Genomic DNA, 19,926 nt, shown 5'->3' with positions numbered 1-19,926 from the left:
TGAACATGTGCTTCAATGGACAGCACCATGTTCATACCTAAATGTCAGCAGCAGCCAGTAGTAGGTGCAACTGACTGCCCAAAAAAGTCATGATGCCTGTTTCTTAGTGATAGGAGGTCTGGTCAAAAGTATTTAACAGAAACTGACTCAGACTTAAGCATCTTACCAAGAACTTCAGTCCATTACTGTAGACAGCCAATTGCATTCCATTTACGTGCCACGAACAACTTACCCTTCTCTACATATGGAATTCAGCACGAGTTAAATTTGGGATTGTGTTGTGCATTCACCTGGGACTTTGCCACAATGTTGTGCAGCCAATAATAGGAGCTGATCTTCTGGCATATTACTGTCTTTTGTGAGATGTAGTCAACTCCAGATTGGTCAACAGCGTTACCAGACTGACAGCAGCTTGTTTTCACCGCAACACATCATTGCATAGTGCCAAGCCAATATATGCATGTGACCAGTAGTACATTACACTGCTGGGGCAATATCCAACCTTGACCAGACCACCAGTCGCACCTATGCACACGGCATACAACAAGGTACACACCATATAGAAACCACAGATGGTCTACCAGTGTCTTGTGGACCTACAAGATTGGCACATGCTTGTTTATCTACCACTAATGTGGAATTCTATGTGGTGCTCAAAGAAGGTATAATCTGGTTGTCAACTAGCCCATGGTCATCTGCACTACACCTTGTCCAGAAGAAAGGAGGAGCCTGGTGCCCGTGTAGCGACTATTGCATGCTCAATGCAAGAACCGTGGTTCATCACTCTCTGGTACCACTGCTACATGATTACAATTATGTGCTACACAGCATGACTGTATTCAGCATGTCAGTCCTTGCCAAATCATATATGCAGATACCTGTGGCAGAAGAGGACATTCCTAAGACAGCAATAATCACTCAATTTGGGCTCTTCTAGAGCAAATTTATGACATTTGGGTTATAGAATGCTGCGCAAACCTGGAAGAGGGTTAACAACTCCATTCTATAAGGACAGCCATTTTGCTTCACCTACCTGGATGATGTACTCGTGTTTTCTGCCACCAGGGAGCAACATCATTGTGAAAACCTTAGCCTCTGCCTTAAAGTCAACTTGGTTAGCTATGTTAGGCTGCCCGCTCCTTATTAACTACTGATTGAGGCAGGCAGTTTGAACTGGAATTGTTCTCCCAGTTGGTTAGATTCTGTGGGTTTGTACATAAAAAAAAAACTAGTATGTACCATCCTGCTAGTAACAGCCTGGTCATGAGAAGGCACTGGTTCTCTGAAGGTAGTTGCCATGTGCCCTGGTACATCCTGATCTTCCACCCTTCCGATAGTTCTCCTGGGCCTAAGAATGATTTATAAGCAAGATTCGGACTCCTCAGCCGTGGAATTAGTCTACAGTGAACCACTGTGTCTTCCCTAGGAATCTTCTGAAGCCAGCTCACTACATTTACAACTCAAAGCAAGCCTAACTCCTTTAACAATTAAGAGACCATGTTGGACACATATGACCCCCAGTGTCTCCAGCCATGATACACCAATCACTTACGTGTCTTGCAACTTGGAAACCTGTACACATGTGATGCTTCAAACGGAGAGTGTTAAGCCACTGCTGCAACTGCCATACACTGGCTTGTACTGTGTCCTACCATAAAGCACCCAGGCTTTAGACATTGTATTAAACAGTAAGCCTACAACTGTTGCCATTAACTGCATCAAACCTACACGTTTTCAAAGAAGAGCCATCATCCACAGCACTGGGATTAAAGCAGCGTTCAGCACTGGTTCCACAATCTCTATCACAGGAGTAACAACTGGCCAACGTCGACTGACGACGAGTGCAAAACTCTTTACAGCTGCCTCGTGCACACACTGGCCCATTTCTGTGCAGGCTAATGTACCACCAGCTACGAAGTTTGCACCAACTCGTGATGTTACTGTGTTCATTGGTGCACTGTTGTGTATGTGGTTGGCAGCAATAAATGAGTCACAGCTGTCAAACAGCTTCCACGCCAACTGCCAGGAGCGGTGTGTTTCATAATATGGTCTCTTGTATTGTTTATTCTTTGGCTTGTGAATTTTTATATGATTTTGTATGTTCCATGTTTTTAAGTTAGCTGTAATTATATCTATCACTCCAAGACACAGTGTCAACAACTGTTCTTCTGACTCTCTTCTTCCTTAGTTATATGCACCTGTGAGTTAAACATTCAACTTAGGCAGTAACCGCTTGTTCAGTCTGTGCAGCAGACACTGTTACCATAATAAGGAATTTTTGTTGTGTTGAAACATTCAGAATCAGTTTTGTTCATGCTAATCAAAGACTGGTTAGCTCAAATTGTGCTAATGCCAACAATAAGTTTGCACCAAAATTAAACAAGCAAGCTACAAAAATAACATCACTTAAACATATATGTGGTGTCACCTCCAGACACCACACTTGCTATGTTGTAGCCTTTAAATCGGCCATGGTCCGTTAGTATACGTCGGACCCACGTGTCGCCACTATCAGTGATCGCAGACCGAGCGCCGCCACATGGCAGGTCTAGTCTAGAGAGACTCCCTAGCACTCGCCCCAGTTGTACAGCCGACTTTGCTAGCAATGCTTCACTGTCTACATACACTCTCATTTGCAGAGACGACAGTTTATCATAGCCTTCAGCTACATCATTTGCTACGACCTAGCAAGGTGCCATATTCAGTTCCTATAATTACTACAAGAATGTATTCTGAACAGATAATATTGTGAATCATGTACCGTCAAGAGCGACATTCATCATTAATGGATTAAAGTTAAGTATCAAACTAAGTACGTCCGCTTTCTGAATTCTCATTCCTTGTCATGTTCCAGCCTCACGTCAGTATAGTTCTTCCCTCCTTACGCCAGCCTGTGTGAGCTAAAACACTTGCATTTCGGCCTCCACTCATAACACGGTGTTGGCTCTTCTGCTAACACAAAAATATATAAACACTGTCCACCATAAAAAAATCTGATGCAAGAAATTACATTAATACGAAATGATGATCTGACCGTATCAGAGGCAAAACAGGCAATTCACGATTAGATTTAAAATTTGATTTGCTACCTGTTACATATTCTAGGTTTTATCAAAATGGTCAGATACTTTTGTGGCTACATATTAAACAGTTTTCTGAAGAATCACGGCTTTAGTAACGAATAATCGAGGTCACTTTCACTTCTAGTGTTATAACTGTACAAATCATCACTATTTATTCTCAAATGATAATGATTAACTTTTGACAAATTTCTTATTCACTATCTACTTAATGACTGTTAGTGAATACAACATATTATTCTCATTGTCACTTTCATGCAGTCAATACTGTCTTTTTAAGTGGTGAATTACCTGAGAAAATTATGCCCCAAGTGATTCTTTATAATCATTAGCCATCTAATGTCCACTGTTGGACAAATATGCTCCTTTAGAGTTTGCATTATGGCCTTCAACCATATGGATTCATGTTGCTCTTACATGTTTTCTAATGTCATCCTTCCGAGATCTAGTTATTGTTTATATGAAACAGCATTATATGGGCCCCAGCAAATAACATAGAACACATATCCACAACTCCTGTAGATATACTTATCTTCTGGACAGTGGTTGTTAAGGGTTGCATAACCATAGGTCCATTTTATTACTGAGGTGACCTTGGGATTATAAATAACAAGCAAAAACTTTGTTATTGTCCAGTACAAAAATAATAAATGAGTATGATGCACAGCAATATCTCACAGTCAGTGCTGTCACCTTCACACTACACAAAAACAATATAGCACCATCTTAAAAACATGTACATCTCTATCTGTAAATGAATCTGCTTGCTAAACCCATTGCTATCATGTCAAGACACCCACAAGTGCCACTACTACCCACCTTTGAATTGCAGTTGTTCATAGATCTTAATGGAGGGATTGTAAATATCTGATTGAGGTTCAGTTTGCAACATATACATGTTTCACCTTTCATTCACTGTGTGATGCTGTTATACTTCAGTTGTGAATATCTGCTATAGTATCCTGGTAAGTTCGCAGCAAAACTGTCATGGCCTTCTTGTGGCGATGCTGCACTGTATTTTACGATCTACTTTCTGGATTTCACTGTCCTGTGACTGCCATAGCTTCTCATGGAAGGTGGGGGGCAGCCACCCAAAGATGGTCCTGGAGATGTGGGACCTCTATCATATCATGCAGTGGAACTGTAGGAAAGTGTTGGTAAGCATACAGCTAAGCAGAGTGTACAGTTCTCCACAGTTTGGAGTGACTCCAGATGAATTTCAGCAGCCTGGCCCTGATGACAGCAGCATATTTGAGGACAGGGCAGAGCAGTGCCTTGTATAGTGTGACAGCCAGTTCAGCAAGGGGTACAACTTGCTAAGGTGGCCCTTGGATTTGTTCTTCACATCATGGGTATGTTGATGTTACATAAATTGTTGGTACAGAGTTACGCCAAGATATTGTGCTGCAGCTGTCCATATGACAGGGCTGCCTTCCATAGTGATAAGTGCCAGTGTTGTGGAGACGATAAGGCGAGTAACTGTCCGGAACATATATTGGAATCGTTTAAGTTCAGGCACCAATTGACAGCTCAGGTGTTGAGACAGTCGGAGGCAAGCTGCAATCGACATTGTAGGGTGTGGCATTCATGCTTCGGTTCAGAATTGCTGTTTCAGCAGCATACAGCATCAGCTGCAAATGGTCTTGATGTGTCAGCTGCGTAAAGCGGGTATAGGATTGTTCCTAAAACCAAGACCTCTGGCAACATACTGTTAACAACCTAATGTTGGCATTCACGCTTTGGTTGGAAATTGCTGTATGGTGATACAGCATGAGCTGCATATGGTCTGTCTTTGATGTATCAGCTGCATACAGCACGTACAGGACTGGTTTGAAAACCTAGACCTCTGGCACACCAGTACAGATGCAAGGTACTGTGGACATCCTAGTTGTAGTCTCCTCACAAAAGATCCTCCTGTCAAGCTAAGAATGGATGAGGCAGCTGTGTGACACTAGCACCCCTGGTTCAAGTAACTTGAACAAGCAGCAGCTGTGCAGCACATTATCAAATCCTAGCACAATACACCCAGAAGCACTGAAACGAAGTACTCATGATGCTCCATCACCTCAAAAGGATCTTCTACTAGTCACAAGAGCTGATGCAGCATCGAATGGCTGCAGCAATCTGCTCCTTGGGTAGCATTGCTTCAGTGGTGATGTGATGCTACACGCTCTTAACATACACCCTCTCAAAACTTTAGAGATGGCAGTTAATAAAATTGACAAGCAATAACTCTGCACCAGGTGAAGTTGTTTCCCAGTCTTAAAAATAGACACAATTTCCACACAAGGTGATATGTTGTTGGTCTGGAATAACTCATTAAAGATGTCAACCAGATGAGTGGTGATAGCTGGTGGCATCTACCTAAAAAAAAAAAAAGTACTGTATATTTCATCACATCCTGTGGCCTTCTTGGTGTTGAGAGCATGAAGTGCTGGTGTAAATTCTTCTGCCAAAGTTTTACTATGATGTCCTTGTGTCTCTCTTTGTAAGGTAGTGTGGGAACCATTCACCTGTCAAAGCAATGTGGGCTGCAGCCAGTTGATTTTCAATGGGAGCAGAATTCACCTGAAAGGCTTTGACTACGGTCTGTGCATTTAGTTTGCTGACTGTAATCAAGTCAGATTATAGAAATCTTGTTTGCCTGATCTAAATTTCAGTATTCTTCTATGCCACTTAGACGTCTTGGCGCAGTCAGTTGAGCAGTCATATAGTGGCAGTGTTCCTTGTACATTGCCGTTCCTGGTATACCCTATTCTCTCGTTTTTGGCCACAAGTGTGTGTGGTATCAGGTGCCATGAGTTTTCCCTTATGGTGAGCAGTGCAGGTGATGTCACTTCCTGAGCAACAACAAATGTAGCAATGGCGAATTGTATTAGCACTGCATTGTTTCCAGTTTCTGCTGGTGACAAGTTGTTCTGTGATTTTGGTATGTAAGAGGTCCACACTGATGCCCGTAAGTGAGACTCCACATCGACAGTACAGAGATATTCATATCTACGTCAAAAACGATGGGGAAGTGCTCTGAAGGTAGTGCAGTGCACATTGACGCTGCAGAACAACCTTCATGACGGAAATATCAATGATGCCACAATATCAACAGATTTCAGGCCATCCTCAGATCATCATCTACTAGTAGCTGATGTCTTTGAATGCTAGCAATGGAGATCTTGCTATGCTAGAAAAGCAAAGATTCAAGATCAACGGTCTCCAGAGGACTAGACGATGACTTGTAGACTGCAATAAATGGAATGATGGCCATCGACGTTTGGAGGAAAACGCTGGTGGCCTCCAGCATATCCAATGGAGGGAGCTGATGCTGCTGCTTTTATTTCAGTAACTTGTGACACCATTTCCATGGCATCAAACAAGTGCTACATCAGAGTTATTATTGAGTTTCACGTAATTTTAAGCTATGTTGACAGCTAATTGTACAGTTAATTCTGTGCACACTGGGAGTGTCTCACAAACTGCCGCTTATGTTCACATGCAAATCGTATTTAATTATATATTGAATGAACTGGGTTGAAAGGGGGTGGACGGGCTAAAAGCATACAAAACAAGAATCGTAAAATATGGCAAAATAAAAATCTAACAATGTCATTGTGACGTATTTCAAATGATTCTGTCTGATCACAGGATTACAAAATTGAAATTGGATTTTGTCTAAGGCAAAGTACTGGGCAGTTATAATTAAAGTGCAGCTACTCATTGAGGTCCTGTGTGGGCTGTAATTATCATGTGGGAGCAAAACTTGGTTGATATGCTAATATGGAACTGATTTATGTTGGAAAACAAATTAGTTCCAACTGTGGCCATCAAGTGAAAATCTGGCCTCATACACTGTTTGTATGATGATATGGCTTCCATAGTCATTTGAAGAGCCATAACATGAGTGAATAGTATAGCCATCGAGAAGAGATACCATATGCTTTTAGTGAAACTGTTTTATATGAACAGCAACAATTATAGCGCTGCATTGAGAGAGTATCATCGATTGAAAGGTCTGTCGAGAGGCCCGATTCATTAAATGGTTTAAAGAAGAAGAAAATGAAATTCAGAAACATGGATGAGCTGGGTGTGGTAACCAGAACAGGAAGGCATCCTATCCAAGTGGAAGTTATTGATGAGGTTGCCGTTGCTGTAACTGACCATGTAGCACATGTCCCAAACAGTGCTAGTGCTTGAGCAGTATCACGAGAATTGTCTATGCCATTGTCAACACAATGGAAAATTTTGTGGTCTATATTACACTTGCACCTGCACAAGATCCAGATGATGCATCAACTGATACCTCATGATGCACAACAATGTTCTGAATTTGCTCTTAATTTCACGGTGTGGATCAAAGTTGACGACATGTGGTAGGGCAATATTCTATAGAGTGATGATGCACATTTTACGCTAGAGGGTGCAATGAAAACACAACACTGCTGAATTTGCGGTTCTCTTAAACAGTGTGTTGTGCACAAAGGGCCACTACACTACCCATATGTGACTCTGTGATGTCGCTTCATGAGCAACTTTATTCTCAGTCTGTTCTCCTTTGACGAGAATGCACCTAGAGGACCTGTCATGTAACGTGATGTCTGCAAGTTATTGAGACATCCTTGTGCAGCATGTGATCCTTGTGTTGGTAGAATGCAACTGTGTGGAAATCACCATTTTCATGCAAGTTGGGACAACACGTCACCCACACAGTGAAATCTACGCTTAATGCAACCTTCACAAACGTGTTATCTCCTGAGGTTTCCCAGCTGTATGGCCTGAAAGATACTTCTGGCTCCGGGGATATCTAAAAGAATGTGTTTACCAGGGACAAATCCAGTCTCTACCTGATCTGAAGGAAAGTATAAGGGAACAGATTGCTCAGATTCCATCTAAACTGCTGTGAGCAACTGTTGATCGCACCATTTTACAGACACATCACCTCATTGACGTTCCAGTGCTCATATTTAACAAATTGTTTACATGGCAGTTAATAATAAAATCAATAATATACCTTTCTCACTTGTTTGACCTCCTCTGCCTACATCCCGTTCATAATCCATTACATATGGAAACATTTTTAGACATCTTTCTTGCATTCACAGTGCCAGGTTTGCACCTAGTGGCCATAATTGGAACTAATTTTTTTCTCAGTGCAAATCAGTTCTGCATTACCGCATTAGCGTATCCACCACAGTTTGTTACAACAATAATTATAGCCCTTATGGGACCTGCATGAGAAGATGAACTTTTAACTGCAAACAACTGGTATTACGAAAGCTGTTGGTTTTAATCACTAATAGCAATTAAAACATCATCTTTAAGTGAAAGTAGTTATCAAATGGAGGTATTTTAACCTTGCCCTTGAATGAAATACATCAACTGCTTCAAAAGGCTTTTCTAAAAAAGTGAAAGATTAAGATGCACATTTTTGTTGTATGAGCTTTGGCAGAATTAGTTTATGGAAGCTATCACCCACAGAACTTACTACGTCACTGCAAATAAGAAGTGGTTTTGTCTCCAAATACATTTTAGTAAAGCTGGGGCTAATTTCTAAATGACACATTTGATACAAAAAATTTGGCTACATGAGGAAAGCTGGGTAAGTAAACACGAGCAAGAAGACTGACATGGAAAGGGGCAGAAAATTTCAAGCAATTTCATGTAGTGGCCAAAAGTGTCTTATGTTACACCAGAATCAATCTCTATTATGTAAAACTTGTGGTTTTCATTTAAAAAGCAGTCAACTTGGAATAGACAACGTGGCAACAACTAAACTTAAATTTATGAAAAGTGCAACACGTTCAATAGAATTATACCACAACCTCACCTCCCACTGTGTTGTCAAGTCCTGTCTTTTTTTACCTCTTAGGATCCAGTGAAGAATTTCCTGACCAGCCTACCAACCATTCACAGAGATGCACATCCCATCCACCTTCATTTCATTTTTCATTTTCATTACAGTCATAATTATATCTTCCATTCCAATCTGTTCTCTGCTTCATTTGTTTGATTTCATGTCTCTGCTAATAACTCACGACACATGTCTTTCCATTTCTCACTGAGCAACCCTCAGTTTCTGATTTTTTTATTCTCTCCATCCATACATTGTCTTCTTGTGATTCAAATACAATAACTCAATCAGTGGTTCTTCAATTTTATTGTTACTTTGTACTATATTCCTTTCAGTATATTGGTTATACATTATTTTAGTCTTTTTGTATTTGAATTGAAGTTTATTTTTAGACCTACTTTCCTATTTGCTTTATCCCAGTCTTCCACAGTTCTTGAACTTTATTTGCACTAGACACAAGGTGTATAGAGCCACCAGCAAAACAAAGCTCATTTAGATATGTTACACTAACATGTATTGAATCTTTGTTTTCTAAGTTTAAGGATTTTAAATCCTTTCATCTATAGGGTCATTGAGAATGATTTTAGTGATGCATCAAATCTTTCCACAATTTGTATTTCATTTCTGAGTCTAATGGAAACTGTAGCATTAACAAATATGTTCTTCAGTAAAACACAGACTAAATCAATGCCTCGTTTCTCAAGGGCTATTAGTGCAGATTTTGCTGAAAGCGAGTCCGAAGCTTTCTCAAAGTCTATGAATCCCAGGCATGGCTATATGTAGTTATATCGTTATTCACTAGTTTATCACCCACGTTTACTCACACAGTGAATATCTTCAAATTTTAAATAAATTGTTACAGTACAAGTCCCCAAATTTTAGTTGGTATCCTTGTATAGACAGTCATTTTAGTGCGCAAAGTGGATACTGTTTATGCACATATTGACTAATTTTGTTGTCCAGTACGGCAGAACAGGCTGAATGAACTAAAAAATAAAGTGGCAATTCAAAGGAGAGTTTAGTGTCCTGGTGTCTTTTCTATAGCCCCTAGATGGAGGGATACAAATTACATTCCCTGGGAAGAACGAGGCCATGTCATGTCCATAAATAGTGCTATGAATTTCTTTTTATTGCTAAATGATCATCATAAGTAATGAAGTACTGCTTCAACTGTAAAATTTCACATATTTAGAGCATGTTATTAAATTTAGGAAACATGCAGTGTAGACATGCTTGTGAACTCAATAAAGGCCAAAGGAGGCTATAAAAGCTCATAAACCGAGATGAGAGAACAAACCTTATGGTCAATAGAGGGAGCTGCTTGTGTCACTGTATTCTGCTCTGCTGTCAGAGCTTTTGCACTTGAGTTCCTTACAGTTCATGCTGTCAACAGTAACTTAGTAACAAGTCGTTAGAGCTTATTAAGTGGGAGCATGCTGGCCAAAGTTAACATTTCCTGTGATTTTTCCTGATGGAACCTCCTCCTAAATCTGCATGCAATGGCTGGATGACAGAATACACACTTTTAGGACCATGATTACACAGGCATTTAATACTGGTAGTTCACAACACACAATCCAAGCACTTTGTACTTGTAATTGACAACCCACAGCCCACTACAATGTCTCCAATACAGAACTGCACTTAAAATGTCAAACATGTAGACCACAACAACCTTACAGTCCAGGAACATTTATTTGATTATGTCAGTTAAATGAATGTATACATCTTTTGTCCCCTATCAGTACCAACATCCTTGCTAGCTGTAAGTATCATGAGACATGATCGCTATTCAGATCTTTTGCTGGAGTCTGGCAATGCAAGATTAGTAAACAGATTGGCTTTGATTTGAGAAACTAATAATATTGCATCTCACAACTTTTATAGTTCTCTACCTCAATTGATAAAAACGGAACCTTTATAGGATCATTTTGTTGTCTGTGTCTGAAAGTTGAAAACCCCTTTTCTCAAGAATGAGTAGACATATCAATCTGAAATTAATGTCAAATACTAAAGTCTACAGTCCCTTGGTGGTGTACAAATTGAATCCATGTCATACATTTTGATACTTACAAAGTATCTCATCAAAACTTATAGGGTGGTTCCTGTCGACCTAGAATCATGAAATTATGCAAGGAAGCGAGATTTTGCTGTCCAAGTAAAGGGGAAAAAATCTACAAAGTGTTAATTTCTAACTATATCACAAGAGAACCATATTTTTTGTCATTTGTTATCTGACTGACTGACTGTTGGTCCGTCTACCCCTTTCTATCTGGAATGGGTAGATGTATTAAGTCTAAATTATGTCATATACTAAGGTCTACGGTCCCTTCATGGTGTAAAAAACTTAAGCCTCTAAGTCAATGCAATCAAAAGACATGGCCACTTGTGTCAAATATTTTGGTATTCACATTATCGCCCATCAATACCTATATCATACTTCCCGCTGGACTAGAATTGTGGCATTTGGCAAGACGGTACGTTTCACACTACCAGTAAAGAACAAAAATCAGAAAAAATTGTTAATTTGTAATTATATCACCTGAAAACCTCAGGTTGGAATACCAACAATGTACGGAAAAGATTGATGCTTCCACTCTTATCAATATCTGCAGTCTGGTCCAAGCTGCCGGAGATGGCAATACTGTGTGCAAGAAATGTCCTTGCTTGTGTATGTTTCTTTTTCTGATGAAGGCTGTGGCTGAAGGTTTATGTGTACATATCTGTCTGCAACTTCATGTCACAACATTGAAAAAAAAATTATTTTGTCATTTGTTATCCAACTTCAAACTTGAAATTAAAACAGTCTTCAAAGTCTTGAAACCACCAGGACTGATATCTTGCCAGTGTCAAATGTCAATAGCAGGCAAAAATTGTCGATATTCTTAATCCATGGAATGGATGAATGTCTATATACACAATTAAGTTTGAACGGAATCCTGAGAATGTGATCCTACTTGATTGTGGCCAATTTCTTACCTACACAGTGTCAGCATTACAGGTACCAAAGGCTTACCTGACATCAGTAAGTGTGCAAACATTTTTCTAAAGTAGTTAATTCACATTTACTGTTCTGTTATACAATTTTGTTCCAAACTTGCAAATGGTTCTGTACATTATGTCCACTTCTGAAGCCATAGATTGTTCCTTTGCATGATTAAAATCTGAAGTCCCTCCTCCCACGTAGCTGTGATACTTTTGGTAAACATCTTGTACATTACGGAGGAGGAGGCTGACATGTTTATAGCCTTTTTAGTTTGCTATCTGTTTTTGTGAACCTAAATAATGGACACGTGAGTGCCTTTGTCCAGCACAGGCTTTAGGTTTTCTTTCTTTCTTTTCCTGTAACACAGACTAAACTGTTGTATTATGTTTTACAGCCATTGTCCAAAACACTGCCAATGAACTTACTGATCAGTTTTGCCTATTCGCTCACCATGGATGAAAGACTTAAAAGCAGTAAGCCTGTAGTCACCTAGAAAGGTATCTTGGCTGATAGCATTGTTCCAGTTTTGAACAATTGTCTTCCTCTACAGACATTCTGTAAACTATTTTTCACATTCCTTTTATACTACTTAGCCCCCAGCCTTACCCATTTCTACATGAACACGTACAGTTCCTTCCTCCATATCTCAAATGGCTTTATACACTGCCCCTGATATTATTTTCAGAACATCATTGTTTTTATTTTTACTGTCTGTGTTGTAGATTCATAATAAATTATACACACATTTAAAGAAGTCTTGTCTTATTGGTTGCTGCGCTGTCTTAAATGTTACATCTTTTTCACACCCTTATTGTTTGCAAAATTTTTACATTTTTATTCAGTTTCTCATGCTACACACTCCTAAGACAGTAATTAGTGGAAATATGCTAAATATGTTGAGACCTACATATGTTTATTTCCAAAAGCAGGAATCATGCTAAGCTGTTTTTGTGCTGCCATTAAGTTTGTTTGAATCCATGGTGAAAATATGGTAGTTTCTCACGCAAAAGAACTGTTCAATGGACACCTGTCTACTCCATAAAATAGCTCTTGTGGCAACATGTTATTCAACAGGTTTTTGCAATCCAATTTCTGTGCTACCAGCCTGGAGGATACCAGTTATGTGGTCAAGGCATACCAACATTCATCCACACAAACACAACTGAGGAATAAAAGGATCTGTAAATAAATTCAAATTAATGTTGCTTCTGAAGACCCTCTCTACCTATCTTCAAGCCCAAAATTTTATGTACTTCATTTTTTGATAAAATTAAATATTTTTCTTTGGATAAGGCATGAAACTAACAATTGGCTTATGAAGAATTCACAGCAGACACACTACATTGTTAGAACACTGTCAGACACAACAGCACATGTAAATTGAAGATAAAGATATTACAGAGGTGTTAATAACAAATCATTTCTTTATAACTTCAAACCACTATAGTGGTACATTCTGATAATTATGTTTAAAATTAATACCTCATGAAGAGCTGTAAAACCTTATTGGTGTAGTGCTCAGACTCAACTGAAAGCACAGAATTGTTATGTGATAAGTCCCATCCACCCAAGTATCTTAGTTATAAGGATCAAGAATTTGAAATGAACCATACTGGCAATGAAAGTAATGTGTTGTGGCTTGTTAAGCATTATACTTCATTCTATAATGAGTGCATACAATTGCAATGTGCAACAGAAGGTATACTGCAAATAACTGACAAATATCAACCAAGATACCTCTTTTGGTGAATACAGATTTGCTGCTTTTAAGTCTTTCATCCATGGTGAGTGAATAAGCAAAACTGATCAATACTTTCATTGGTGGTATTTTGGACAATGACTGTACAACATAATACAACAATTTGGTCTGTGTTACAGGAAAAGGACGAAAGAAAACCTAAAGCCTGTGCTGTACAAAGGCACTCACATGTCCATTATTTAGCTACGCACCAATTTGCGTGACTAAAAAACCATTGTACCGGAACTTAAATATGTGCTTATTGTGATCAATAAAAAATAAGCTACCTTATATAATCTTTCAATCCCCACCCCACCCCTTTCTCATTCCTCCCTCCACCTCTCCTACTTTTCATCAATGTTTTTACAGCTGGGTGAAATACTTTTACTTTATGACTTCAGTAACTTATTTTCTCTGTTAAACTACAGACTGTAGGCTGTTTTTCATGGCAATTTCTCCACTTTTCAATTAATGGCATTCCAGTATTAATGTAGAACATTTTTGTCTGACAGTATATTGTTTTCTAGCATAATGTTAATGAACATGTTTTATATTTTGTTCTGCATGTTTATTTCTAACGAATTTCATAAACGACAAAATATAGATTTGCTTTCTGGAACTCTTCAAATCACTTTCAGAATTCTCTATGATACTTACCCACACCTTCAGCTAAGAGAGAGACAACAGTTCCACTCAGAGCACCAAGAGCTGTCAGCAACTGCAATAACATAGCCTGCAAGAATATTTAAGAAACATTATGTTCAGCAAAATCCTTAAAGAAACCAGAAATACTACCAAATTATCAATTCATTTTACATCAGCAGTTACAGCAACACTATCTTACCTTCTTCCGATCACATCCAGATTGTATTAATATTGCAAAGTCACCAATTTCATGTGGAACTTCATGCAACAGAATGGTAAAAGTCGTGACAACACCAATTTGTTCTCCAGCTATATATGAAGCTCCAATAGCCAAACCATCAGTAAAATTGTGTGTAAAATCTGCAGCAAGATTCAGATATCCAGCCACCTTAATTTCACCTATTTGTACAATAAAAATGACAAGTTGTAGAATATATTTGGAAGATAATGAAAACTAGTGAAAACTAAACTACCACTTTCATTAGTGTAGAAGTTAAATTGGATTTTTAAGCACATGACGGGGAAAAAACATAACTATTCACAACACAGATTATCTTTGTCACAGAATCATGCAGGAACCATAAATTTATCATATATAAAGGCAGTGTCAGAGATAACACAGATAATTACAAATAAATAAGGTAACAGAAAGTCCTTGATGAAATATAAGTCACAGAAGGAGTGAAGGTAAAACTCAGTATATACACTGAATTGTTGTGAGTTTAACAGGCACCTAAGCAAGAACACTTTCATTACCATTCACATGTCTATCAACCACTCAGTACCGCGATGGGATTGTACCTTTATTCCTTCCCTTATACATAACTATAAGTAATCCACAATCATGAATCTTGAGCAAACTGAAACCAGGCACTCCTTTCTCTACAGCAAGGGGGAAAATGGATTGCTGAAACAAGTGACGAAAAAGAAAAAGTTGATCAGAACCCTGAACCAAAGTGGCACCAGCATGAATAAAAATAGGTACAAGTAACAGATTATATTGATTAGCTGCAGCAGAAAAAGTAGTTACCTTACCACAAAGCAATGATTATGAGAGAAGAATGACTGTCTTATGAGAAAGGGGAATTGGAAACTTGTGAAATAAACAACTTAGTTATAAATCTTTCAGTTTTCTCTGCTCTTTCCTTACTTCACAAGAGACTGTTCTTTTTTACATTTTTCCTTTCTACTCCCACTCTATGATCAAAAAAGTGCCTCATTAAATTTATCTGGTGCAGAATGTCACAGAGTCTCTCTTGTCTCACACAAACAATCACCAAAATCACCAGGAGAAATTTCATTAGTGAAGTATTAAATACTACAAAAAATCCTTTTAACACTGTGCATGTGAGACCCCTATACAGCACACTCATTCTACATATCCCCTTTAGCTCGAATATAAACCTTCAGTGTTGATCTGAAATGCATAGAAGCAAGATGTGCTATATTGGAGTCCATGGTGGTGAATCCTTAATGGTGTCACACTGGGGCACTTGATTCATTGTTACCCTTTGAATCACGTTCCATATATAGTAATCCAGGGGATTTAAATCAGGGCAGATGGGAGGCTGAAATTCTGTAGACTTGAATATATCAAAATTGTCCAACAGTTTTGCACCAAATGACTTGTGTAATTTGGTAAAAAGTATTGCTGAAAAACTTTCTTTCCTTTTCACCCTGTCTGGTCCACCTCCCCTGGTCCTAGCTTCTGGGCAACTTTACTGAATTCTACCTCTTTTCCTAAAACTCACCAGCCCTTTTCCTTCAGACCTCTTCCTTCCCTTTCAACCCTTCTGCCAGAAGAAGGAGTCACTGGCTCCGAAAGCTAGCAAATTGTAATACTTTTTATATGTGTGTTCTCCTGTTGCTGCTTGGTGAGTAGTTTTTTTATCTGTTCAATTACTTACATTTTGGTATTTACGAGGTGCATTCAAGTTCTAAGGCCTCCGATTTTTTTTCTAATTAACTACTCACCCAAAATCGATGAAACTGGCGTTACTTCTCGATGTAATCGCCCTGCAGACGTACACATTTTTCACAACGCTGACGCTATGATTCCATGGCAGCGGCGAAGGCTTCTTTAGGAGTCTGTTTTGACCACTGGAAAATCGCTGAGGCAATAGCAGCACGGCTGGTGAATGTGCGGCCACGGAGAGTGTCTTTCATTGTTGTAAAAAGCCAAAAGTCACTAGAAGCCAGGTCAGGTGAGTAGGGAGCATGAGGAATCACTTCAAAGTTGTTATCACGAAGAAACTGTTGCGTAAAGTTAGTTCGATCTGCGGGTGCGTTGTCTTGGTGAAACAGCACACGCGCAGCCCTTCCCAGACGTTTTTGTTGCAATGCAGGAAGGAATTTGTTCTTCAAAACATTTTTGTAGGATGCACCTGTTACCGTAGTGCCCTTTGGAATGCAATGGGTAAGGATTACGCCCTCGCTGTCCCAGAACATGGACGCCATCATTTTTTCAGCACTGGCGGTTACCCGAAATTTTTTTGGTGGCGGTGAATCTGTGTGCTTCCATTGAGCTGACTGGCGCTTTGTTTCTGGATTGAAAAATGGCATCCACGTCTCATCCATTGTCACAACCAACGAAAAGAAAGTCCCATTCATGCTGTCGTTGCGCGTCAACATTGCTTGGCAACATGCCACACGGGCAGCCATGTGGTCGTCCGTCAGCATTCGTGGCACCCACCTGGATGACACTTTTCACATTTTCAGGTCGTCATGCAGGATTGTGTGCACAGAACCCACAGAAATGCCAACTCTGGAAGCGATCTGTTCACAGTCATTCGGCGATCCCCCAAAACAATTCTCTCCACTTTCTCGATCATGTCGTCAGACCGGCTTGTGCGAGCCCGAGGTTGTTTCGGTTTGTTGTCACACGATGTTCTGCCTTCATTAAACTGTCGCACCCACGAACACACTTTTGACACATCCATAACTCCATCACCACATGTCTCCTTCAACTGTCGATGAATTTCAATTGGTTTCACACCACACAAATTCAGAAAATGAATGATTGCACGCTGTTCAAGTAAGGAAAACGTCGCCATTTTAAGTGTTTAAAACAGTTCTCATTCTTGCCACTGGCGGTAAAATTCCATCTGCTGTACGGTGCTGCCATCTCTGGGACGTATTGACAATGAACGCGGCCTTATTTTAAAACAATGCGCATGTTTCTATCTCTTTCCAGTCCAGAGAAAAAAAATCGGAGGCCTTAGAACCTGAATGCACCTCGTAGTTTGATCAAACTTAGCCACAGCAGTATCCCTAATAAGCTCAGCAAAATGTGTGTGGCAGATACTATGTTTTGTGCATAACAAAAAGTGTCACTTTTAAAATGTCAATAATATACTTACTGAGGAAAAAGACTGCGTATACTGGGAAGGGGGGACCTGCTTGTAATACTATATGTTCTATCAGTGGCAATCACCAATGAGTTCACACAGGCCTGCATCCATTACTTAGATTGTTCCAAACATTTCTGCATGTAATTTTCCTTAAGGAAACAATGAGTTCCAATGATTTTGTCTTCTGGCAGAGGGCATGATCACATCTGTAACAGACTGCTCATTCAATGCCAATATGTTGAAAATACAGACATTGTTCAAAGTCTAAAAATAGTTGTGCACTAACACACTAGGGCATATAGTTCCTTAGAAATGGGAGCACCTAGTTTCTTGTAACTGCTAGTACTACAGACAAACTGATCAAAGCAATAAATTATGGAAATTCAGAATCATATAGTGGAAACAGACAGTTATCCTTCCCTGACATCATCTATAGGGACTGAAGAGGGGCGGGTTACTTAAAACTGAACACTTGCACTGATAAGCCAATACATTATAACTACCGTCCATCAGGACAGTCGTGCAGGCACTGTGGGCATGTGATGTGGTAAGAAAAGTATATAAGCAGAGCAGAGACGAATGGGGAATCATTCTAGTGACAATGTGGGTCACAAATGAGGAAATCCACTAACAAACGCAACTCTGACAAAGGGCAGATTGTTTTGGGCTGTACATGAGAACAAGCACTCAGAAAATGGCAGAGCTGGTTGGCTGTTTGCACACTGCTGTCTCCAGTATTTTTTAAAAGTAGTTGAAGAATGACAAAACTTAGTAAGTGACAAGGTGCTGGGCATCTACATCTTACTGCAGAAAGTGGAGATCAGAGACTTGCACACAATGTAAAACAGTATGGGTGGCAATCCATGGTAGAGCTGATGACAGAGTATAATGCTGGTGTAGCTACAAGTGTTTTGCAACACACTGTTCAGTGCACATTGTTGAACATGAGGCTTCACAGCAGATGATCTCTCTGTTTTCACATGTTGACCCAGCGACACCATCAATTATGACTGCAGTAGGCACAGGATCATAGAGATTAGACTGTAGGTTAATAGAAACATGTTGCCTGGTCCGATGGATCAGTTTTGTTGTTACATTAGATTGACTGTCTAGTCCAGATACACCGTCATCCAGGTGGTTGGCTGCTGGAAACACGCACCACCTCAAAAACAAAGACAACTGAGGGCAGTATTACGTTTGGAGTACATATTCCAGACCATCCATTGGACCTGTGTTGCATTCAAAATCTACCTAGTATTTGTCGAATCCAAATGTACTGATAATGTGAATGGCTGAAAGCAGGGGGAAACTGAAGCCATTATTTTTCCCAAGTGCAATAGTGTTACTGTATGGTTTAATGATGATAGCATCCTCTTGGGTAAAATATTCCAGAGATTTCATTTGGATTGTCTGATGGGGACTATGCAGAAAGAAACAGGCATTCTATGGGTTGCATCATGAAACATCACCATCGCTTAATCAGCTATGTCGGTCAGAGAATTTAAAAAGTGAAATGGTTAGGTTGAACATAAATGTATTGGGAATTAGTGAAGTGCAATGGTGGAAAGATTGGGACTTGCAGTCAGCCAAGGTGGACACATTGCAAACACCCACCACAGTAGAAAAAGTTTATACACCTACTAGTATCGCAGATGATGAAGTGACTGACAGAATATATGATGAGATAAAGGAAATTATCAGAATAGTTGAGGCAGATGAAAATTTAATTATAATGGGATTACTTGAATTCATCACTAGGAAAAGAATGGGAAGAAAAAATAGCAGGAGAACAAGCACTGGGGGAGATGAATGAAAGGGGAAGCAACCTGGTAGAATTTTAGACAAAGCATTATTTAATCATTGCAAACACTTTATTTAAGAATTATGAAAGAAAGTTCTGTATATGGAAGACACCTGGGGACACTCGAAGGTTTCAGATAGATTATATAATGGTAAGACAGGGATTTCAAAACCAGATTTTAAACTGCAGATTATTTCCAGGGCATAGATATGGGATCTGGCCATAATTTATTGATTATGAACTGGAGATTAACACTGGAGATACTTCAGAAATTAAGGAGATATGACCTGGATAAGGCAAAGGAACTGGAAGTTTCATAGAGAGCATTAGGTAGAAATAGATGGAAACAAGGAAAAGAAATACATTAGAAGACAAAAGAGTAGCTCTGAGAGATGTACCAGTGAAACTGGCAAAGGATCAAATAGGTAAAAACACAAGGTATTGTAGAAATCCTTGGATAACACATAAGATAATGGATTTAATC

General features: G+C 39.4%; 1 protein-coding gene across 1 annotated transcript in view; it reads right to left on the bottom strand.

Annotated features, from left to right (window-relative positions):
* LOC126190694 (protein catecholamines up) overlaps positions 1–19,926 on the bottom strand; it is a 52,274-nt gene that overhangs the window by 3,682 nt on the left and 28,666 nt on the right. The window contains exons 2-3 of the mRNA XM_049931152.1: positions 14,491–14,690; positions 14,304–14,379 (exon numbers count right to left, since the gene is read on the bottom strand). Of these exons, the coding sequence (XP_049787109.1) occupies positions 14,304–14,379; positions 14,491–14,690 (276 nt within the window). The remainder of the gene's footprint in view (positions 1–14,303; positions 14,380–14,490; positions 14,691–19,926) is intronic.

Source organism: Schistocerca cancellata, chromosome 6 (assembly GCF_023864275.1).
Source record: "Schistocerca cancellata isolate TAMUIC-IGC-003103 chromosome 6, iqSchCanc2.1, whole genome shotgun sequence".
Taxonomy (NCBI): Eukaryota; Metazoa; Arthropoda; class Insecta; order Orthoptera; family Acrididae; genus Schistocerca; species Schistocerca cancellata.
Note: the sequence above shows the minus strand (reverse complement) of the source record. Positions and strands in the feature narration are given on the sequence as shown.